Below are 25,027 nucleotides of genomic sequence, written 5' to 3'. Positions count from 1 at the left end.
CTTGTCTTTATTCACAATGAATACAGGTTATCTGGCCTTAATTAGCCTGTCTGTCTCAGAACCAACAGATTATATATATATATATATATATATATATATGATCATACAAGACCTTTATTCATTGTATCAGTGTGTATATATTTTAATGTAATATACTTAGAAATACATTGAATTGTGTGAGTGTGTGTATATATATTCATATAATTGAATCACTTATTTGACATAAAACAAACTTTTTGTGTTTTTTATCTATATATAGGGAAAGTATTTGCATGTAAGTGTTTATATTTATCTGTAAGTTTCCTATAGGAAAATTTGTATGCATGGAACTATCCTATATATGACCTTATATAGATAGAAATTGAAACGCACAAAAAAATTCTTTTATTTAATTTTTTTAATGTAAAATCAAAGCGACAAGCTGCCTTGAGAAGTTACGTTTTTTGACGACAAAGATGTTGATATAATGATTAAAAAAAAAAAACATTTCAGTAGGCTATATAAGATTATATAGGCTACTTAGGAGAATGCCAGCCACGTTTTAAATCACCAATACAAGGACATAAACAATATAAAGGGTCATATAAATGCCTGGCAAGTAAAATCGTTTTGAAGTGATGCTTTCATAAACAGGATTGATTTAGAGCAGTTCAGAGTGTATTGTCATTTGAGTCCGTGTTTGGAGCGAGTGGGCTTATTCCAGCCCACCGACACCTCCTAAAACAACTGCAGAAAGTAAGGAAGCCGATATGATTCTAGCTGTGTGCAGAAACACGCAGACTACCGCACAAGTGTCTTCCGCTTGTTTTTCCATTCATTCCTGTAGAAGAGCAAACAGGGTCCTGCTCTTCACCAAAAGCTCTTTTCCTCTCCCTCTCTCTGTGTTTCTCGCTCAGGCTCTTTCCCCCTCCAGTACTTTTTCCTGCCCCTCTCTATTTATGAAAACGTCACTTCAAGTCCCTCCCTGTTTGAATCTCATTAGTTTTTTTTCTTGTGTGTTTCTCCCTGTCAATAATCCCGAATCCAGACTCTCTCTATTTCCATCCCTCTCTATCTGTCAATCAGCGCCGCCTTTGAACTGAAAACCACTCCGACCAACTTCAACTCCCTCAATCCGAGCGCCTCAGCTCCGTCTCCGGCTTCTGTTTCTGCCAAGATTGCCCTCTTCTTTTTGAGTTTTGAACACTCACCCAGCCAAACGCCACTGCGAGTCCCTAAACTTAAAACTCGGGATTCGGGGATCACACCAAGATCAAGGGTTTCAAAACTTTTGGGTGTTTTTGGCCCCCCGCAAAATTAGCGCTCCTCGGGAAAAATGCCGCAGCTGAACGGCGGTGGAGGGGACGATCTGGGTGCGAACGATGAAATGATTTCCTTCAAAGACGAAGGCGAGCAGGAGGAAAAGATTTCGGAGAACTCCTCAGCAGAAAGGGATTTAGCAGATGTCAAATCTTCTCTCGTAAACGAGTCGGAAACGAATCAAAACAGCTCGTCGGATTCTGAGGTAAGTGACAAATAACCGCGAATCCGCGACTTTGTCCACAACTTGACATGCACTTTTCTTGTTTAAACACGCTGCTAACTAGCCAACGAGCTCCTCGCTGTGATTATATTCAATGCATTCCCTGTGTTTCGTTGCATTTCAAGGCGGAAAGACGGCCTCCGCCTAGATCTGAAAGTTTCAGAGACAAAACAAGAGAAAGTTTAGAGGAGGGTGAGTGCTTGTTTTCTCTAAATCATCTTTTTGCTGAGGACAACACACGGTGCCTCGGTTCCGTTTGCTTCTGCACACACGTACAAAGTATTTTTTTTTTGGGAGTGTAACTTAAACTAAAAGTTTTCCTCTTTTCCCCCCCGCCATGTTAGCTGCGAAAAGGCAAGATGGAGGGCTGTTCAAGAGCCCACCGTACCCGGGCTATCCATTTATAATGATTCCCGACCTCACGAGCCCGTACCTCCCGAACGGATCTCTCTCACCCACCGCGCGCACAGTAAGTGTTTTTAACGTGTTTCTGCAGCCACATACACGCAGCTAAAGCACCACGTCCATGTTTAGGGATCGCTTTGGTCGGCTTGTGAACTTCTGCCACACTTCACTCAGTACTGTACAGTGGCATGCCGTTCCCGCGGATCCGCTGTCGCTCTGACCGAGCGGCGAGTACAGTGCAACGCATAATGTGCTTTCCTGACGCTCACAAACACACGGCCACTGCAGCTCTTAACTCCGTTGTTATTTTTTTCTTCTCATTTCCTACGGCTATATTTGCATACTTGGCAGGGTACCTTTGCCTTAGATTCTGCATTTTTACAGTGTTATTTATTTGAATCGTCTGTGTTCTTGAATAACTAGTGGGTTCGCTCGCTCGCTCGCTTCTGTCTAGACGTTTAATGTACAGTAGCGGGTGTTCCGGAATGTCTAAAACTGAAATATACAAGAATGTTTGAATTCATAATAATAGTATTGTTATTACTATCGTTATTATGATTTTTACACGTGAAAAAAATAAAGCGTTTCTGTTATTCTAAAGCATTAAATCCTTAACAAATAATTCATATAATAATAATAATAGTTAATATAATAATAATAATTAATTGCAGCCTTAATATTTAAAAAATGAAACCAACGTGCTGCTATAGTTAGGCTGCAGTCTGCGCCTTTTCTGCCACTTTGAATTTAATTACTGCTGAAGGAAATCGAGTAGAAATGACAGAAATTATTTTGACAGTTTAAATGGATGGAAACAAAGATGCTGTTATGACACAATGATGAAAACATTTTTACAGTGTGCCACTTAAAATGAGACGTTGTTCATTTATCTGAGCTAATTTATGACTAATTTATCCGAGCTTAACATAATACTGCTTGTGTTATTTAAAGAATGCATTGCACATAAATGATATTGCCAAAGAGCATCATGGGAAATGTTTATCGTTATTAGTGAAAGGCAGTCAATGAATTTGTGATCGTCAGAATGAAAGCACAATATTGCTCATTCCACCCTTGACACAGTGTGTAGTAAAATATTAGCATCAGGATTCTTTTGAAATATGTTTTATGCTTACATTAACATTTTGTCATGGCATGATGGACTTCCTATTTAGAACATGCATAATGTTGAATAACATGTAATGAGAATATATGCTTAATATTTCAGTGCAAATACAGATTATGTTGTTTATATCAGTTATGCATATTTGTCCAGCACTTTTTTTTTTGGCACCTGAAAGAATTAATGTTGATTTAGTAGGTTCATATTTTTATTCACAATTGATATTTGATCTTTTTTTTTTAGATGCCATTGCTGCAGATATAACATAATAAGGATAGGAAAATTGTGCTAATGATGAAAACATTTTTACAGTGTGCCACTTAAAATGAGACGTTGTTCATTTATCTGAGCTAATTTATGACTAATTTATCCGAGCTTAACATAATACTGCTTGTGTTATTTAAAGAATGCATTGCACATAAATGATATTGCCAAAGAGCATCATGGGAAATGTTTATAGTTATTAGTGAAAGGCAGTCAATGAATTTGTGATGGTCAGAATGAAAGCACAATATTGCTCATTCCACCCTTGACACAGTGTGTAGTAAAATATTAGCATCAGGATTCTTTTGAAATATGTTTTATGCTTACATTAAAATTTTGTCATGGCATGATGGACTTCCTATTTAGAACATGCATAATGTTGAATAACATGTAATGAGAATATATGCTTAATATTTCAGTGCAAATACAGATTATGTTGTTTATATCAGTTATGCATATTTGTCCAGCACTTTTTTTTTGGCACCTGAAAGAATTAATGTTGATTTAGTAGGTTCATATTTTTATTCACAATTGATATTTGATCATTTTTTTTTTAGATGTCATTGCTGCAGATATAACATAATAAGGATAGGAAAATTGTGCAGTAGGATCTTGCAGTCATTTCTAATTTTCATAATCAGCTCTAGGCTTAATCTTAAACGTGAAGGTACGCTTTATGACAATGACATGTGGTGTAACCTGAAATTAAGTAAATGACGACCTTCGAAATGTACTGCTCTGAAACGGCATTTAACTTCGGGTATTTCACACCGCTTTGAAGTCGAAAGCCGTTGTATTCATAAACGCATTACTTAAGTAGAGGATAAATAATTCACCTGAGCATCGATTAGCTGTCGCTCCGTTTAACGAATGCATGGGGCTTGTTGGGTTTAGCTGCCGATGATGTGCTTTTTAGCATTTCTTAGCATTTTTTTTAAATTGTATTTTAACTTGTATTTTTATTAATTGGATTAATCTACATTGTATTAAACAAGCAGAGGATATATTACAGTTTTATTGCATTTATGTGTTTATTTGTGAGTAATTATGTCATAAATATTTATGGATTTATTGATCGTGTTTTGTTTTCAGGATAAATTAGCTGCTGCCGCATAAGGATTTAGGTAATGGTGGATGCTTCTCTAAAGGTTGATATCAGAGATGTGACAATTTAAAAAAAAAAAAAATTATTTAATTTACACAGACCATGTGTCAGCTGAATTTCCCTGATGGTCCGCTCTTGCAATAGTGATGAAATGCTTTTCCCCTAGTGTGTGTTTGACTGAAGGGAGAGAGCTAGTTTAATTCGTCTGACCTCTGAGAGCTGTAATAACGGGAGTTTGTATTTCCAACCACCTCAGTCGGAAAAGCTTCACGATGATTTGGTAGCAATTAGCAATTTGCCGTGACGTTCTACCGACAATGCCTGGATCCTCTTTTTTTTCCCTCACTAAAAACTGCAGACAATAGCCACTCTTCCCCCTCTTTCATCGAGAGCAGTTTGCGCGGCGGACACACTCTACGTGTGTGTTGTGGTTGGAAAGGTGCTGGGTTAACTGGGTGGTTGTAGGCTAAAATCGCACCTCAACAGGTCTGTGGAGAGGGGAAAGCAAGGTAGAGCAGAGGTCTGGCCGGCTGAGTTCTGGCAGGGGGCTTTATGCCCGTAAATCCGCTGGGTTTATTTACTGCCTCTCTGACTTATGAATGTTAAGATATTTGACGCCACCCCTGGCCCCATAATTCCTTAGGCCTGCAGACTTTTGGCTGAGGTTTCAGGTTTCAACGTATAATTATGCGTAGTTTAAAAAAGGAACATAATATAAAAAAAGACAAACTTGCAACACCCAAATGCACTCTGCACTATTTAGAGCAAAGAAAAGGAGATGCTTGGCGGAGACCTGAAATATTTTTTCCCCATTTTTTTTATTTATTTTAAATTTACTGTATAATTTAATCTCAAAATTTCAAAATTGATTTTGTGTAATTAATATTTTTTGTCAAAGATGCATTCAACCCTAATGTAGCTCTACATTTTTTGAGTCAAGGTCTGTTTAAGAAGACCTGTAATATTGATTAATTACAAGAAGTGCAAGAATTTAATACAATTTCCAAATGGAAATCTATGAAAGTTCTTGTGCTAGTATCTGCCATAATATTTAGATGATTTGGCAGATTATTTAATTTTCAATCTTAATAAACACATAAATTAATAAATAATTAGGTGTTAAAAAGCCAGCATTTTTTTTACGATACACTCTGTTTTGCTTTTTGTCAAATTTGCACATATTTGCAATGATTTAGTTTCATACAGTAAAGTACAGAAAGTCTTCAAGAAAGAATCAGATCGTTAGATGCATTTTATAAATGCATTTCAAATATTTTAAAACTACTTGATCTGTAATGTGATATAAATGTATGTAACTATGCAAGGGTTTTATTGAAATATTTTCAGGTTTATTTTTTTGAAAATCATTTTCTGTATTGGCACATACCTTAAAATCCTGGCTTTAAAAGGCTATTGAATATTTGAATTATTGTTCAGGAAAAAAAAAGAGATGCTTTTCATTAAACACATTATGTGATAATAGAGGGGCATGTTGTCACACTGTATGCAGACTATTAAGACTTTTCAGGAAAATTAAATGAAGCACAATTATGAAACAATTTGTAAAAATGTAAAAGGGAAACATACAAAGATATAATATTTTTGGCCAATAAATACTGTAATTTGTGCATTTGTATGATTTACTACATTTAAAATGCAATTTTTTTCCTCTGAATGTATGCTAGTGTAGTTTTATTGTGCTCACGCAAAAATATGATAGAATCGGAATTTTCAAAATATCATATAAATATTATATATAAATACTATATAAATGTTATAAAAAATATTAGATTTTATAATCAGAATATTTTTGTATATCTTCTTTGTTTTAGAGGAGTTTACCTTGTGCGGTATGCTGGAATGGAGTGGGGGATTAGGAAAAGCGGGAAAAAGCGGGGTCAATTTGCCCGCCGTGGCATAGTGGGGGAGATGGAAGACCGAGAGGAGGGAGATGCACAAAGACAGTCTGAATAGGGCGCATAATTGCTGCTAATGTGGGGGCAATGAGAGTGGCGACAGTTCCTGGTTAGATGTCCAAACAATAGAGCCCCCAGGCCTCACATTTATCTACTAAGAAAAAAAATGAAGGAAAGAAAAAAAAACAGCAGGGACTGAAAAACGACAAGGAGGAGGTGACAAGTTTATAGTCATGTTTGATGGACAGGCCATGTGTGTGGCATTTTCCCCTCTTTTTTAAACCTTTTTTATGAAACAGGCTAAGTTATTAATGCTTCCTGATTCCCGCCTCGTCATCAAAATGTCGGCTGGAAGTTCTCCAGCGTATTGGCTTGGGTAACGCTGGCGGAATTTGGTTGCACTGGGCTTTTGTTTGGATTGGAACGTGCTCGGGTTGGGCCAAAGTGCACACACACGCTCTCTGGAGCTGCCATCTGACTTGTATGCTTAATGATAGGAGTGCACACGTTTCCAGTGAAAGAGCATGTGTGCATTTAGTCTTTTTACTGTACATTATTCATTATCAGACTTTAAAACATAATGATCGGCGTTGTCATACGTCAGATGGACCTCGAGTGCAGAAAACACATTGATATCAGACTGTGGTAAATATTCTCCTCTGATAAAAAGCCTGATAGAGTGACCATCACTGTCTTCACACAGGAAGTCTGTCACTGATGCACATTTTCAGTGAAACTTCTGCATAGAACTTTAACAGAAAAACAAATAAAACCCTATCGGCATCTATTTTTAAACACGAAAGTAGGACAAAGTTATCTTCATTAAGGCATGTTATTGAAGCTTCTAAAAAAAGGTGAAGCCTGATCAGTCACAGTTTTGCTTCAGTGTTTATTATTCCATCTTGTGAAATGTTTCTCTTTGATAAGGAAGTGAGCTAATTTAGTGTCAAACCGACAAGTTTGTCTCCTAGCTCTGATTGCAAAATGAGATTCTATAATGTTGCATTGCAGAAGGTGAAATCCTGTTTACTTCGATAATCTGCATTAATTCCTGTAGATATGTCGGGAGCATTTTGTATGGGTAAAGCACATAATTGAGAAAGTAATAGGTGATAAAACTCAGCCCATGTATTTTTAATCTTCTAATTAAACTTTTAATTGCCAAGGGATAAGCTCTGAGCAGGGCCAGGAGTGTGTGCGTGTGTGTGGATGCGCGTCTGCTTGTCTGTTCGCTAATGAGTTTATTGCATGCTTGTTTCTAGCAAAGGTACTGCATTCAGAACTGAACAAAAGGTGAAGGAGATTTTCTACCAGGGTATAAAGAAATTAATCCGCTAATCGGGGTTTATATTAAGATTAGAGGTACTACAGGCCGATATTTGCATGCTTTATTAGAGATGCGTGCTTTATGAACTTTATAAACCATGTAGGTTTTTTTTTGGTACAGTTCTTCCCGACTATCAGAAGATAACCATCCCCTGCGTTAAATAATGGGTGTGCGATGGCTTTCCTGGAGCCTTACATTATGCTGTTTTACTGGCCATATCCTGCTGAATGGCTGTCAAACAGTATAGATAATATTTCAGCTGATTAGCATTGTGCTTGTCACATGGCCGTATACCAGTTTTGTCTTGTTGATGTGTCTGAGGATAAATCTCACATTGAGACTCACATCAAATTAGAGGGAATTGTCTACACCTCTAGCGCACATAAAATGTTTTTATCGCAGACCGTAGGAAATGTTGGTTTGTTTGTTTGTACATCTTCACCCTTAAGGATTAGCCTGGATCAACTGTCGCTGGCTACATCTCATTAGAGGACGGTGTGAACACTCAGTACAGTCGATTCCAAAACGCAGGGAATTGACTTCCCTCACTGAACGAATTGTCAATTGCATTGTGAGTGAGGGGTATAATTGAATGGAGGTGTATCTTTGGCCGGCTGCCCCTAGGGCTCCGTGAGTCTGATCAGTGTTAGCCAGAGGTGGCAGATGTGGTTTCTGATTGCAACCAATGTCCTTTCACAGTGTTAAGATCTGACCACTGACATAGAGGAGGTGTAATTCAGCAGCCCTCCGAGTTAAATAGAGATGATGACTGCTTGCCAGTCATAGTGAATAGGGATCTCTCTCCACCGGCTATCTGCCGAACGGAAAGATTTAGCGATGTGTAGGAGTGATTTATAAGGAAAGAGAGTTTAATCCTGACCTGGAGCTGTTTTCTTTGGCCAGCAATCAGTTTAAGCGAGGCTGGTATGGAATAGGCAAGCGACAGCGGTGGTGTGACATTCGTCTAGATGCCCTTTAGAACCGGCAGTTTTTCTTTATCTTCAGCTTTACAGCACCTGTATCTTTATGGGCCGTCGCGCTTTGCATTTTTCAAATATCAATAAAGATAAATTGCCTGCTTTGTCATAGCATGGGGTGTCGAAGTGAAAGATTTCAGGTCACTGAGGGGAAAAATTATCCAGCGTTTGAGAACCATGAAAGCTTAAAACTCAACAATGATGTGGAGGCCTTGACTTCTCTCAGGTTTGTTTCTTCGTGTTGAATGACGTATGTGATGATGTTCCTTAACTGTGTGTGCTGTCTTGCGGTGTGGGAGGCTAAGACGGGAAATGTTTGAGCAGGAGTTCATATAGTGGGTTGTCTAAGCCCAGATCTTAAGGTCTACGGGGAAGGATGTCCCACAGTGTTTACATAGCCCAATTGTCCTGTGGGCCCTGGAGTGTCTAATGCACTACTGTTCAAACACTTGTGAGTGCACAGATGACCCCTGTAGCAGCCTTCGACACAAGTGCTTTGTCGGTCTTACAGAGTATGCATCTGTTTATGTATGTGAAAAGTAGCCGCAGGTCCCATTTACATGGGATTCTGTTTGCTAGCGCCTAGTGGTGTGGATGAGTAGTACTTAAAAGCAGCAGCTCAATTCATCTCGGTAAGCAAGATGGTGGATATGGGGGGGGGTTTGTAGCGACAGAAGACCCCTCTTGCTCCATCAAATCCTCCCAGACATTGACATACGGGGGAGTCATCGAACTAATTGTTGTTTGAATTACCTGTTATGATCCAATGACAAATCTCCTCCTCTCCTGCCATTGGAGCAGAAAATGTAGCCTGAATTGGCATGATGTTTGCAAGTGTGTAAACCGCGCTTCAACAAGATGGATAAATGCAATTATTGGCTAGGCCAGGAGAGGGAAAATCCATTTAAAGCCTGAAATGCTAACCAGGGGCCGTGGTTAATTCATTTGGCCAATTTGTGGGTGATGTACGAGTGTCGTGGCACATTAGTCAAGGAGAGTGTATGTGTGTGTGTGTGTGTGTGTGTGTGTGAGTGAGTGGGTTTAAGTATGTGTGTGTTATCGGGGGTGTTTCGTTGGAGCTGTCTCCATGAAGCCCCTCCTTTTTCCCATCAGCCTCCCCTCCTCTTCCTCCCCCTGTCATTTCAGTGGATAATACAAATGGGGCATGAGCTCTCAAATCACAAAAAGATGCACTGAGCGCAAAAGAGCAGTATTGCAGTTCAAATGAGCCGGGAAGAGGGCCACGCTCCGTAAGGCGGCTCACCGAACGTGGCCTAACACACCCCCAGAGTCTTCAATCATGACTAGTCAACCAACTAAATCACTCAGGGTGTGAGGAAGACAGGTTGAGGAAGCAGTACCGGGCCAGAAGCTTAGTCATGCCAAAGTAGGGCCCTCACTGATCTAGTTTGACTCTGACATTCTTCCTGAATTCTCCTCGGTTTACAATTAAGTTACAATTACCATATAGAAACTGCTATTTACTTGCGGCACGCAAAGCTGAGACCCATTTCCACCCATCTCATTATCCTTCTGAAGCGCACGACAGTATTGAGCAACCTTTGAAGAGGACTGTTGTCTTTCCCTTAAAGGACAGCAAACAGAAAGTCCCTCCATCTGGGGACTTTCTCTTTTTGTTACTTTACTTAAACAAGTAAACAAGAGTTCCTCTCTTGAGGCATGTCAATCTGCTTGGCTTACACGCTGTTGATTTAGAGCGGATGAATATGGTCTACTCCATTAATGTAAAGTCTCATTGGTGAGAAACCACTTGACGGTTGCGCAAGATTTGTGGTATGCAAACACGGTGGTCACAGCCCGGGGAACTCTATGAGAAAAAAGGCATCGGTTTACAGAGCTCGGCCACAGATTGAACCAAAGTCTTTTATCAACATGGAGAGCAAAGGGAAGATTTTGAAAGCAGAAAGGTGTGTGGGTGCCCTTTTGCCCAAGAGTCTGCACTTGGGTGGTTGAGGACATGAAGAAGGTTTTAGATCTGGTCACCTGACGGTGTGCTTCTCAGGCTGTGAGGTCAGGAAATCAGAGCCGGCAGGGTAGCAGCTGACCCTGTGCTGTTCTCACAACTGCTGTGCGGCCTTACAAACTTGTATACTCAACTCACTCGCCTCTGGGACTGGACTCCAGGAGTGCAACCGCACACTTGAGAAGAACCACTCATGTTGCTTTTTGTGGTCAGATCTTACTGATGCTATTTAAGTGTGTGCAAATTTGATGTTGACAGTCATTTGGTTGCTTCTATCTTATTACAGAACGGAGAACCAGGGATGCTTTGGTGGACGTGACTTCTGTTCCCTGAAGCTCTGTGACTATTTTTAAAAAACCCTAATTTCAGTAGCATCTATGTTAGTAATTTGCGGCATCCTCCTGACTGCAGACGAGAAATGTATTAATCCCACTGAGTACGTCCCAGGAACCCCCTTTTTTAGGCATAGTGGTTGGAATCTCAAATTCCCCTTTGCAGCACTCTTGAGGTCCTCTTCTAGCTCGGTATCTATCATGTCTTCACGCAAGAACAACTGCAGGCAGTGGCCTATTGACCGATAGTCAGGAAAGGATTAAAACAAAGTTTTGTGGGTGCTGCTTGGATCACTTTACAGCAACGGACATACCTCTAGACGCAACTGCTCCAGTTTGTAGGGAAGCTGCCAGTCTTATCAAGTCCAAGCAGAGGACAAGTATTTTAAACAGCCATTCTATATGAACTAATTTGAGCTGGGCTTAAAATAATTGGATTTTGTGACCGAGTTGTTGTCTTAAGCTATGACCCTGTGCCCCCTGTCTTATGGTAGCTAAGAAGCAATAATTAAAACCCTAAGTCTGAGAGCGCAAAGACGTAATTCTGCCTTCGCCTCGTTGTGTTTTATGAAATGGAAAATGTTAGTGTTACGTTATGGTGTGGCTTGTACCCCAATGGTTAAATGTAGATTTACTGCTCCAGCGTTGGGCCGATGAGCTGCTCCCATCTGCGGCATGAAGTCTAGCCACACAGCATGGAATACGACACCCTGGGGCCCAGCCAGAAAATTCACCAATCAGACATACATTAACACCAAGCAACACAACAGGTGAGCAATCAGGCCCTGCTGCAAGCCAAAATTTTGGCTTACAGCAACTCCAAATATTTTTATTGACTTTCTTAAGGACTATGGTTTATATAGCAGTGTTTCCCCTGCCATTATATTAGGGGGGTGGCCCGCCCCCCCAACGGCACATCCCGCCCCCCTTGAAGGTCAAGTTAATATTTAATTATATTTTCTCTATAGAAAAGCCGTAAACCTAGGGGAAACACTGTATAGTCATGAATGAGTTTGGCATTTTGTATTAGTTCTGTCAAAAACAATTTTATGGGAATTGTTTGTTTATTGGCACCGAGGTGCGTCTCTTTCCCAAACTATGTCGCAAGCTGTAATTTATGTTGAGGGACTGATTGGGAGATTGCATAGTTTAACGCTCGGGGTGCTGTGGTCTGGGACTCTGGAAGAGACGACCGCTAATTGTTGACAGAAACCATGGGCAGAGGAAAAGAAGAGGGAGAGACAGACCGAAAGAAATAGTGGGTGAGCGAGAAAAAGAATGAATGGGCTCTGGCAGCAAGGTTGTGGACTGAAGCTCGGTGTTTGGTTTTCAGGAAAGAGTGGATTCTTGGGATGTTCCCCAAAGACATACGGCGGTGCTGAGCAAAGCCCATAAACCAAACACGCTCCCTCTTTTAAGAAAATAACTCTCGTCACTTCTCAATTGCGCTTGTTATGTGGTTTACCAAACCAAGTTGGTTGGAAATGCCTTGTCCGGTAGAGGAATCATATTTTGTTTGTTTGTTTTTTCACAACAAATAATAAGGGTCTGCATTTGCTTGCACTGATTAGAATATTATTCATTTAAAACAGATCCGACTTTCCATTTCCCGTCTTCACGCCGTCTTGATCTCTGTCACAGATGCTCGACAGGAGGGCACATCTGCTTTCGCTAGCTTCTTGTGCAAATCCCGCTCGGCGGTGGTGTTGTGTTTTACTATAATTTAGCAAATAACATCAGTAATGATTCAATTGGGCATAAAGTCATTGGGTGACGGCCTGTTTGCCATCTGTCTGATGGGATTACTGTTTCTATGTAATTAAAAGTGTGACCCCGTGGGGAGGATGGTGGAAGGCACGAGGCTGAGTGGTACACCCGCTAAAAGGAGGAGGAAGGGCAGCCTCAGTTCAGCACTAAAGATAGTACGCGCAACAGAGCGCTGCAGAAGTGCCAAGCTCTTTACATGGATGTGCACATGTGTGTCAAACCCCTGGCTCGTTTAACTTCAATTTAGTTGGGTAGAGCAGACACCCAAAGTCTGAGTGATCCCTGTGTGCATGCAGTGTGTCGGTGAGAGGTGGGGATGCGGGCTCCTGCTTTTACTCTGATTTCACCTGGGGTTTTGTTTGGACTCTTGAGCCTCAGTTTCTCTTGGACACTCTCCAGAGACTACAAGCCTGGCTTTTTTCAAGGCTCCCTCAGAACTAAAGTGAAAGGCCCTGGTCAGGCCTGGAATTGGATTTCAGATTTGATCTTGTTGTGCATAGTAAACAGAACATTAAAGGCAAGAACATGGTACCTAATGAGTGGATGTGTGTCTGGGTGTGTTTGAGTGATGCTTCCCTGTCACTGCCCAAATCAACAACATCCTTGTTTCTCTTTTTATCTTATATCTTTATTCATATGCATACATATACTACATGCATTTATTTTTTGTTTTTATAAAAAATAATACAAATATTTAAGGTTCCAGTTTATTATTATTTTAACTGTATTAAATAATAGTAATAGTAGTAGAACTTTAACAGTGATTATATAAATAAATTGTTTATATATTTTTAGAAAAAGTTTGATATTTTTTTCAACCAAAGTATAAAAGTAAAATATACAGTATAAAAGTAAAGTATATCTCTGTGTCTCCTATATTCATACACAAACAGGATGTGGGTCTGAAAAAGACATTAGAAAAGTAACCAGAAAAGACAGGACGGCGCGTCTCGATCGTTTCTTCTGGCAGAAAAATAAAGTTTGGTGAAGAAAAATACTCAAAACAAACAAAAATAACTGGCTTAATTAGCATGGCAGGCTATGGCGCTGACTCGGTGTGGTTGACCGGGCATGACCGAGGTGGCACTGGCCATGGGCATAGGGCCAAATGTACAGGGAAATTACAGGGTGCCCAGGCAAGAAATAGAGCATGTGCTGCCTCCCTCTCATATTTCACCATATCTCTAGCATAGCTACATATTTTAGCATGCAATAACCCTTGGTCTGTTTTCTGGACCTCTTTGTCCCCCCCTCCACATCATTCTCTGTCTGCTTTTCTCATACAGGCTCTTTATTTCTGCCTTTTAGACCTTTTCTTACTTTCTCCTCCCCTGCCATTCTGTCTTTTTCTCTCCTCCCAGTGTGCACTCTGATTACCTCTCCAAACTGGCAATAAGTTGATTGCTTTACAGAGATGATGTAAGCCCTTGCCCTAGGGTACATCAGGTTGGCTTTCGCCTGCTTTATCTTGTAAAGCCTAAATTAACAGCTGGTTTGGTTTGAGTTCTTCTGGATCTGACTAAAGGATTAGACTTCGTTCTCATGTGAGTCAATCTGGTTTGATTTATTGCAGGTCTATCAAAAAAGATCAATTGAGGCCCTTTTGAAAGTAAATCCTTAATCGCTCTTTGCACTTACGTGTCATCATTGTGAGTTTTCTCTCCCTCTCTCTCTCCCTCGTTCTCATTCTCTGCCTGTCTTCTTCTGGCTCTCTTTTTTCCTCGCCTTTTTTTTTCTGTCTCATCTCGGGAACATGGCGATCGGGAGTGTCAGTGGTATTTTGTTGTTATACGGGATGGATTTTTTTTTTCTCATTAGCCGTCCATCACTGCAGCTCAAATTGAAGCCCAGCTTTGCCGGCGCAGGCCCCGATGGCAGCTCGCTGCGTATTTTTATCGTAGCGCAAATCTACCTGTACGTGTCTACACATCCCAATGCCCACAAAACCTAGAGGTGAATACGAGTATAATAATTTTAAAGCATGGGCCCTTGTTTTACATTTTTCTTACTGTCATTTTCAGGAGTACCTTGCAATCAGATTGGTCAGCAGTTTGAATCAGCAATGAACAAGTCCCAGCATAATTTTATTAGTTGGGAAATTAATGTAAAGTTGAGTCCTGGAACAGAACGCGCAGGTCTTCAGAGACATTTTGAACGCCACACATTGCATTTTAGAATTGTGACGTTTATAGTTGGTGCAGTGGCCAAAGGTGTCCAGCTGGCACAAATTTACATAATGACAACAAGTGCAGCAGCCCTTGGATGACCTGGAAAGTGAAACGGGATCTGCATATCTTTAATATTCCTCCCCTCTCATTCCCACTTTCTTTCACTTGTTCCTTCTCTCCTCCATTCTTTTAACAACAGGCCTATTATCCACACATTTTTTTCCTCCCTCGCAAGGCCATGACTCTTAAAGAATCTGGTGCTGGAGCGGAGACACTGGCATGGCCTGCCTGACGGGGAGCCACACACACACACTGACCCACTATGACCGGTAACGGTGGTCAGACAGTATCTGTGTGTCCACTTGAAAAAAGGATCACGTATGCTGTTTTCAAACACAGGTGAAGGGGAATGAGTAAAATGGTCAGGATTGCAGAGCAGTAGAAATGATACTGTTGTAGAACCTAGTGAATAATTGAGAATTAAAGGTCCAGAGAAAATGTGTCTTTTTCTTTTCCTCATTAAGTGGTCCTGTACCAAATGGCACACTTATGATCTCAAGGACTTGCAAAAGCGGCATATAAAAGTCCTTAAAACTGTAGGGTGTCCTACAGTTATTTTATGTTTGAGAAGGATCATTTTAGTTAATGAGTAAATTCATGTTGTTGATTTCAATGAACCTGTTTTAAAAAAAATGATTGATTTGTTTGAGTAATTACTCAAGTGTTCACAGAAGTCCCTGCATCATTTTACGTGTATTTTTTGATAGTGGAATTAATATTGAGTTAAAAAAAAAGCACTATAGAGGTTTTAATATCAATTAAATTACAAAATAAAATAAATGTTCATAGCAGCCTCTGCATCATTTTACAATTTATTTTTGGTAGTGTCATTAATATTAACTCATTATAGATGTTTTCAGATAAATTCTTTTCAAATACAGATTTAGTCCAATGCTCATGTTTCACTTTTTTTTAAAACCCTTTCAAAAGAAAACTTATCAGGCATATCAGACATCACTATTCCTGCAGCATTTCTTCTGTTTTCAGTACCGTCCCCCGCTCATTCTTTACAGACACAAATATTGTGTATTGTGGCGTGTGTGATACTGCATGTGTGTGTGTGGTGCTCCTCATTAAGTGGTCCTGTACCAAATGGCACACTTATGATCTCAAGGACTTGCAAAAGCGGCATATAAAAGTCCTTAAAACTGTAGGGTGTCCCTACAGTTATTTTATGTTTGAGAAGGATCATTTTAGTTAATGAGTAAATTCATGTTGTTGATTTCAATGAACCTGTTTTAAAAAAAATGATTGATTTGTTTGAGTAATTACTCAGGTGTTCACAGAAGTCCCTGCATCATTTTACGTGTATTTTTTGATAGTGGAATTAATATTGAGTTAAAAACAATGCGCTATAGATTTAATATCAATTAAATTACAAAATAAAATAAATGTTCATAGCAGCCTCTGCATCATTTTACAATTTATTTTTGGTAGTGTCATTAATATTAACTCATTATAGATGTTTTCAGATAAATTCTTTTCAAATACAGATTTAGTCCAATGCTCATGTTTCACTTTTTTTTAAAACCCTTTCAAAAGAAAACTTATCAGGCATATCAGACATCACTATTCCTGCAGCATTTCTTCTGTTTTCAGTACCGTCCCCCACTCATTCTTTACAGACACAAATATTGTGTATTGTGGCGTGTGTGATATTTTTTTGAGTAATTACTCAAGTGTTCACAGAAGTCCCTGCATCATTTTACGTGTATTTTTTGATAGTGGAATTAATATTGAGTTAAAAAAAAAGCACTATAGAGGTTTTAATATCAATTAAATTACAAAATAAAATAAATGTTCATAGCAGCCTCTGCATCATTTTACAATTTATTTTTGGTAGTGTCATTAATATTAACTCATTATAGATGTTTTCAGATAAATTCTTTTCAAATACAGATTTAGTCCAATGCTCATGTTTCACTTTTTTTTAAAACCCTTTCAAAAGAAAACTTATCAGGCATATCAGACATCACTATTCCTGCAGCATTTCTTCTGTTTTCAGTACCGTCCCCCGCTCATTCTTTACAGACACAAATATTGTGTATTGTGGCGTGTGTGATACTGCATGTGTGTGTGTGGTGCTGAGAAAAGCTCAGGCAGATCGATGTCAAGTTCAGGTGTGTCCTCCTCCCTGGCTGGCAGAGCAGGGCCGAGGGGCCGAGCAGGCAAGAGGGAGGGAGGGAATTGACAGGGTACGTGGGAAGGAAGGGCTCGCTGTCAGCCAGACAGACCTCTTAATCCTATAGCCCTGGGGAAAGGGTGTGTGTGCGTGCACGTGTAAACCTATATTTGTGTGTGCAAAATTTTCAAGCAGGGGTTAGTTGGTTTAAACACCTCAGCTGAGCCTATTGTATCCATATGTGTGGGTCTTGTGCCTGTCTTTGTGTCAGTTTGTGAAGGACAGCGTTTTATATGGCCAGTGTTTGCTGTAAGTCAGACGTTGTCTTGTATATTTATGTGAGTATGACACAATGTGTGTGAGGGAAAGGGGGGTGGAGTAGTGGATCTGTCAGTGAAATATCATACACATTTTGCGGCCACAAGCCTTAGCCTTTCTCTTGACATGCCCTCATTGTTTTCAACACTTCACTGTAAAAAATTCAGAAAGGAGTGATTGCATCACCTCAGAGTTTGTTAAAGTAAAGCACACTATTTAGCCACATTCCATACAAGCCTGCTGTCTCTAGCTTGCATTCCCTCCCTCCCTCTCTCTCTCTCTCTTTTTGGCATAGACTTTTGCATATATCACGGGCTGCCAGGCTAAGAGCCTGGGACTTCCCCACGCCACACTCCAAGCCTTTGATCCCTTGCTTTGGAGGTAACATCAAAAGGAGAGGCATAGAAAGGCAGCTACTACTGTGAAGTTCAATGTTCAACTTGATGGCTTGGCTGAGGGCTTTTTTTCTGTACTGCTTCCCCCAGCTGGCAAAAACACACAGTTTGTAGCCAAGGCTTTTTTTCCAGTGCATGTTAACCTTTATAGAACAGATCTGTACTAAAACAAAACCCACCCTCAAAACCATATAAATCTGCATGTCCATGTCTTGCAGCCTTGCATGAAGGAGGCTTTGGAAATGGAGCCGGAGCATTGTTAACGCAGCGTTGCAATGAGTTGCATCAAGTAAATGAGTAGATTGGAGAGAGGATACGAGGCAGAGAAGCCAGCTTCATGCAAGTTCAGGTGCACACGTCATCATCAACTGTCAGAGTCTGTTATAGGGTGAAACAAAGCAATGTGGTTTTCAGCACACTATTATGATGAAACAAATGCTTATCAGAATGTTGTAACTGAATCATTGTTGTTTATTAAGGTCCTAAAGCTGCTGTCAGACTAGAATTTCACCTCTTTCATACGCATGCAAACAGAGGACAACAAAAACTCAAACTCATTTTCCATTGTAGTGTCCAGAAAAAATGTGCATGCTCAAAGTCTAGTTTGACCAAGGCTTAAGATATTTCTATGTTGGGACGTTTCCATTAAATGTTGTGTTTTAAGTCCTGGTCTGTTGGTATTGCTACTTAAACCACCAAGACTTCCTTGATCAGCCAACTTAACCACAAATGCTGTTCTTTTTTTAATTAAATGCTTTACAATGCTGATCCACCTTGAATTGTCAGATAAGGCCTGCTGTTTATTTAGCCGATTTGAATTAATGCACATAAAGATGTTTTCTTTCATCAGGGAGAGTTGCATGAGCTTGACAGTATAACACAGGTGCATCTTATGCCTCTTATGAATAGACCTCTTAGTATGTTCAGACTTGACATGTCTGGCATGTGTTACTGTTTAGGTAAGAGTAGAGATTAGTTTTTTCATACTCATCCTGTATTAGTCCCAGCTGCGTCCAGCTACACATGTAGTTCTGCATCTCATCTGTGCAGAACTGAATCGATCATTAGCGAGAAGGGGGTTGCATTGAAGACATTTACCTGAAAGGAGGTTTCTGCTGGAGCTTTTGGATTTGAAAAGAGCTTATAGGCTATACAGTCAGTAAGTTTGCTTATTCTTGTCCCAGTGCCCTGTCACTCCTCTGTTAATGGTTCGAGAAGACAGGTCTGTGGTTTGCCCAAGAAAGACACAGTGCCAGAGAGAGTTGCTTAAAGAGTGCATTAAAGATTCAGCAGTAATTGCTGTGTGTGATGGTGTCTGTTGCCGCTGTTTGTGGATGGATGTCTGCAGTAATTAACAGAGAGGTGGAGGAGGGGTTATGTGTGTCCGTGAGGCTTTCTTTTTGGTGGTGGTGGGGGGTGCATTACTACAAAATCATTACTACAGTTTATTTGGAGGTGAAGGGTGCTCTTCGTGGGGTGCAGAGGAGAAGATGGGGTCGCACCATCACCCACCGTGCTTTGCCCGTAGCTCCCACCACATGACCTTCCCTGGGTCTTATTGTCATCTGTGCCTCCTTCATTTTAATGAGCTCTAATAACCAGTCCTTTATTTATTTATTTATTTATTAGGGAGCAAAAGACCGGCATTGTCCCTGATGGTAGTCGTGTTATAATGGACAGGTCGTTAGCATTGTTACTCTTTGCGTACCTTATGCCTGTAACCATCAGTCGATTGCCATTTGTTTAAAAAAATTATGCAGTGGATACATCACCAACCAACAAAAGGTACAGTAAACTCTTCTGCCATTTAAATTAATGTAGTTGAGAGCGAGATTGGCCTGAATAGACCAGCCTGTAGTATTTGTGCTACACTGAACGCGTTTGATGTTCCCTGAGTATGGTTCGGGTTTGTGTTGTAGGGTAAAATCAGAAGGTTGTCCTGCGTTGATGCTTCTGACCTGCAACCATTTTGAATTTCGAGGCAGATAATGGTGCTCAGATACACTCAGGGACAAGACCTTATGAATATGGAGTTTGGAGTGCTTCAAGGTTTATTTGTGTGTGTGTGTATGTGTGTGTGTGTGTGTGTGTGTGTGTGCATGTTACAATTATGAAAACATTAATTTCATAGTAAATGCAGTTATTTTTAAGCGGTTGTTGACATCCTATCTAAAACGTGATTTAGCCAAAAAAAAAAAACAATAACGTTACCACTCTAATATGTCTTGCCATATCCGTGCGTGCAAAGGTTCTGCGCAATCCTCTTGTTCAATATTCTCTGGGTCTGAATCCGGGCTCAAATTGATATGGCGATATTGACGCTAGGGCTGGACGATATGGCCAAAATTTATATCACAATATATTTCTTAATTTCAGTCGATACAATATAATTCCGATATCAATATGAACACTATTTATCTGAAATATAAATCTTTTGTAACATTATAAATGCCTTTATCATCACTTTTGATCAATTGTAAGCATCCTTGCTAAATAAAAGTATTAATTTCTATAATTTCTTTCCCTAGCGGTTTTCTCAGTAATGGCTGTAATCAAAGCAGCTCCGCTCATGAATGCTACTTTATCAGATCAAATGAAAATGCCATCGAAACTTTTCTGAAGACAGTCAATTCCCTTCAGAGATACATTCATATAAAACACCCGCGATGTGTTATGATTTTGAAACGTGCAGTGCTCATGTTTATTCAATGAAGTCAAACAGCACAAATAAATCAATGTATGGGAAACTGGTAATGTATATCGAAATATCGGAAATGTGTTTAAAAATCATATCACCGTTATTGAAAAAAATTATATTGCGATACATATTGATGTTGAATTATTGTCCAGCCCTAATTGACGCCATCCTTAACTAAACCAGAGCAGACGGAACTTGCTGCTTTGGCAAGGGGCGCGGCAGTACTGAAACACCGTCTAAGCTGTTCACCAATCACAATGCACTGGGACAGCTAACCAATCACATCACATTTTGTATTTTGGAAGGCGGGCCTTCATCAAACCCGGAACTAATTGAGCCGTTTGTGCCAGGATGGGGAGAAAGGTATTTTAATAATGTAAATTATGTAAAAAAATAATGCATTTTTCGAACCACCAAGCATGAGAGCATGTTCTAGTACACCCCCAAAACAAATTAAAGACATTGTAAAAGAGCATAATAGGACTCCTTTAACTAAAACGTTCTTGAAATGTCTCTAAGTGGAAGAGATGTTGAGGTTCTTGCATTACTGTGGCACTTGAAAACTTCACAAATTAAAATTTAATTCTGTCATCATTTACTCAACCTCATGTTGTTCCAAACCAGTATGTATCGTTTGTATCGTGCAAAACGCAAAAAAAAATTTTTTTTATAGAACATTGACGTCCAAATCATGGAACCCCATTGGCTTTCATTGTTTGGACAGACAGACATACAGACAGAGAAATTCTTGCAAGTGTGTACCAAAATGAGAGTGAGTACATTTTTGGGTCAGTTATCTCTCTGTGGGATTGTAGAGTTAGCCGAAAATACCTGTGCCATTGAATTGAATGTTTTTATTCAGGTAGCTAACTATAAACTCAATCATTTTTGTGCTTAAACTGTTGTTCTGCGCCCATTATAGCACCCCTTGTGGCAGTGCTGAGAATGCAGTGTGCATTCATGCTATTTTATGCTATTTCGGATCAATACATGAAATCAAGCTTGCTTAGCTCGAAGCGTCCATGTTCAAATACTTTTGTGGAGTATGTTTTAGGCCTAAGTTTCAAAAGATGCCTGCCTTGTCAACTGTTTGGAAGATCAGTTTTAGAGGCAGTGTGAAAGAAAAATGTCAGTGGGTATTTATTATGAAGAGGGCCAAGGTGAGAGGTGAGGGGATGGAGGAGATCAGGCTGGGGTCTCTGGCTCTGTGCTGTCAGAGTGCTGAGAACCCCCCAGCGGTTCCAGCTTTGGAGTAAATACGGGCCCCGCGGACCCTCTCCCGCCCCGGGGCACACAAACCCCAGGCCTGCCCACATTCCAGCTTTATTTTCCTGGTTGCAGAATGCCTGAGGCAATCTGAGCTGGTGGGGTGTTCTTTTCTCTTTTTTTCCTTTATTTACTCATAAAATGTGTATTAGAAGAACTAAGCAAGTGTGAAGAGCCTTCGTGTACACTAACTTTCAGTTTCATCTAGTGTTGAGCTACTCCTCCTCCTCCTCCACCCCCCTCCACCCCTAGCCCCCACCTCCAGCATGCTTCCATCCATCCGAAATGAAGGCTATTTGAATGTTTCAAGCAAACATACAAAGACAGACAGACGCACACACACACACCCAAACACATGCTTTCTCTCTCTTTTCCCGCTCTCTCTACCTCTCTAGAGATGGGAGTCTCACAGATGGGCAGATCCCTTCTCTTTGGATCAGTGAATTTCAAAGAGCCTGTCTGGATCATTATTATGTCCTTTCCCCAAAAAAATTCTCATCTTGAGAGAGCGAGTGTATTAAGTGCAAGTCTGTATGTATCCATGCTTGCCTGTTCCTCAGCACCTGTGAACAAAACAATGGGCTTTTTATTGTTGCTTGTTCAGTGGGAGTGGTATTTATCATAATTCTTATTCAAACTTGTGTGGTTCTCCATGTGAACCTAGTAAGAAGCACTCTTAAAGGGGTCATATGATGCTGCTAAAAAGAACATTATTTTGTGTATTTGTTGTAATGAAATGTGTTTATGCGGTTTAAGGTTCAAAAAACATTATTTTCCATATACTGTACATTATTGTTTCTCCTCTATGCCTTCTGAAATGCGTTGATTTTTACAAAGCTCATCGGTCTGAAAAGCGAGGTGTGCTCTGATTGGCCAGCTATCCAGTGCGTTGTGATTGGTGATTTTGTCACAATATTTGAATTTCCATCTTCGATATGATAATTTGAAAAGTGTAGATATTCGGTTCAACAGGGAAGAACTGCAGAATATAATGTCATACAGATATTTTTAATATTAATACAAAAAATTGTCCATCAATGGTGGCAATCAGTAGGCTAATTTCTAGTGAAGAGACCAATTTATATGACAGATTTTAAAGTAGGCTTTTATACATATGCAAACAGTATTTAATTACCATTATAACTAGCTATCTCACAAATTTTTGGTCACTCAGTGTTTTTTTTACTTTACAGTGGGGTAATTTTGGTGCAGTAGCACGAGATAGCTTGATTTCAAACTTTGAATTGAATAAAAAATGACAAGTAAGCAGTCAGTAATAAAATAAGAAATAAACAAATGAATAATGATAGCACAAATAAAAAATAACGACAGGCCTTTGATTTAAATAAATTGCTTTTTAGTTTTTCAGGTAGGTCTAACAGTAGGGTTAAGATATTTAACATTTTTTATTTATTTATTTATTTTTAGTCCTAGAAAGCTATTATTATCAGAGCACGTGAGCATAACATAGCGGTTAGTAGATCAATGAATGAGAGGGCAGCGTTACCAGAGTTGCCCATATACCACACCATGTTACAACACAGTAGGGCCATTGCAGACAGAAACAATACTGTACTACATCAATGTTTCCTGTCGGCTCAATTTTTGAGTGGACTTTGCTGTTCCGATTCGCATGAACGGTATACGAGTGGAGCGACTGAGCGGAGCGCACACGCATAGAGCGGGATAATACGCAGAGCGTCACACCACGTGAAAGTGAAACCTGAGCGGTGAACTAATTTTCGGCAGCCGAAATTTCGGTGCATCTCTAATTATTGGCGACATCAGAAATGGATATTATATAATAGATGCTTTTTTGAACATTTTAGGAATTTAAAAATATTCAAAAATTATTTTTTTACACGGCACCCCGGTTGGGAAACACTGTGTTAGAGCATGCACACTAGCCACCAGGCCACATCTGATCAGTCTGTTTCAGGTGTCTTAGCTTAAATAATGTCTTGTTTTATTCTTGCAATTAGCAAGAGGTCAGCTCTCACACCCTTAGATCATGTGTGGATATGGTGATGGTTAAATTAACATTTGGATGCATGTGCCATGTGTGTTAGTAGCTGCATATGTTCTTGACCCCTCTCCACAGATGGTCTGGGATCTTCCGGACCCCCTTACACCATTTTGTCTTCAGGTGTACATTGTACATTGCTTTCCTGTGTACTTTGTTAATGTGGCTGGAATGCTTCCTAATGCATTGGTTCATCCCATGCTGGACAGCTGAAAATAGATCCGTAGATATCCCTAGTCTCTCTGACAAATTAGGCATCTGATTTGTCTGATTGTGGAAAAGCCTTTGCTCTTAATCCAAAATCAAATCAAACACGCAATTTACATGGATTAAATGTGGTTATCACATTCAGTTTTGTTGCTCTAGTTTACTTACTGTTGCAAATGCTTCTATAATCCAGATGACTTTAGCTGTAGGCCTAACATTGTAAAGTGGAGTTCTGGTTTAGAATGATTTTCCATGAAAAATAAAGGGTTTCTGCAAAGGTCAGGTTGCAAAATTTAGCTCCAGATCCAGTTTAGGTGAAAAGATTTTGCCAGAAGACCTGATTATGCAACTCGTGGTCTCTGGTGTTTTCTATCTCTCTCTTTCTGACTCCCTCTCTCTCTCTTTCTCCCGGAAGTCTCCAGGCAATAGAGGGACAGAGAGAGAGTTCATCCCTTTTGGAGGATTTAGAGGGCTCCCTTGTCTTTCACTTCATCAGAGACAATTGAGTCATTCATTCCCATTGTAGCTGTGCTGAGGCAAGGCAGGAGAAGGCGAGGCAAGGCTTGAGGGTTTGCTGAAGGGTGGGGGAGGCGAAGGGGAGCCCCTGCTGTTGGGGCCCCAGGACAGAGTAAGCACTCTGGGTTAGTCTGAAGGCTAATGGGGAGGGTACTGAGTTCTCCAGAGTTCCAGAGCAGTTTGTCACATCAGAATAGCACTTGAGTTACGTGGAAGGGGGCCTCCTAACTGGAGAGTTTTTAGTAGGCAGAGAAGAGGCGGGGGAGGTCAGAGGTCATGGCCTTCTCAAACCCAAGTGGTGCGTCCGTCAGCAGGCCAGGGGTGGTGTAGGGGGTTAGGCTGCAAGGGAACACTGCTGGGGCTTTGGCACTGGTCTAGGCTCAGCTTTCCTTGGCATGCTTGTAAAACCTGCAGGAGGGATTAGACCAAGGGAAAGGTCTGAAGTGGATACGCCTGTCAGAGTACGTGTACTAAGCTTTCAGCACCCACACTGGCAAGGTGTCACCTTTCACCCCATCCAAACTAAACTTCA

The 25,027-nt window shown here is 40.2% G+C and overlaps 1 protein-coding gene across 11 annotated transcripts in view; it reads left to right on the top strand.

Moving 5' to 3' along the window:
- Window positions 1-971: 971 nt before the first annotated feature.
- Window positions 972-25,027, top strand: part of LOC107566231 (transcription factor 7-like 2) — an 82,505-nt gene continuing 58,449 nt past the window's right edge. For 6 of the 11 annotated variants that reach the window (XM_016251683.1, XM_016251667.1, XM_016251662.1 and 3 more), the window contains exons 1-3: window positions 973-1,504; window positions 1,648-1,714; window positions 1,867-1,991. In XM_016251683.1, the coding sequence (XP_016107169.1) occupies window positions 1,316-1,504; window positions 1,648-1,714; window positions 1,867-1,991 (381 nt within the window). In that variant the 5' untranslated portion in view covers window positions 973-1,315. Of the gene's footprint in view, window positions 1,505-1,647; window positions 1,715-1,866; window positions 1,992-25,027 lie in introns of all 11 variants that reach the window. The other 5 variants (XM_016251693.1, XM_016251629.1, XM_016251675.1 and 2 more) reach the window with 1 other exon arrangement.

This window comes from Sinocyclocheilus grahami, unplaced genomic scaffold (genome assembly GCF_001515645.1).
Source record: "Sinocyclocheilus grahami isolate Dianchi unplaced genomic scaffold, SAMN03320097.WGS_v1.1 scaffold26.1, whole genome shotgun sequence".
NCBI lineage: Eukaryota > Metazoa > Chordata > Actinopteri > Cypriniformes > Cyprinidae > Sinocyclocheilus > Sinocyclocheilus grahami.
Note: the sequence above shows the minus strand (reverse complement) of the source record. Positions and strands in the feature narration are given on the sequence as shown.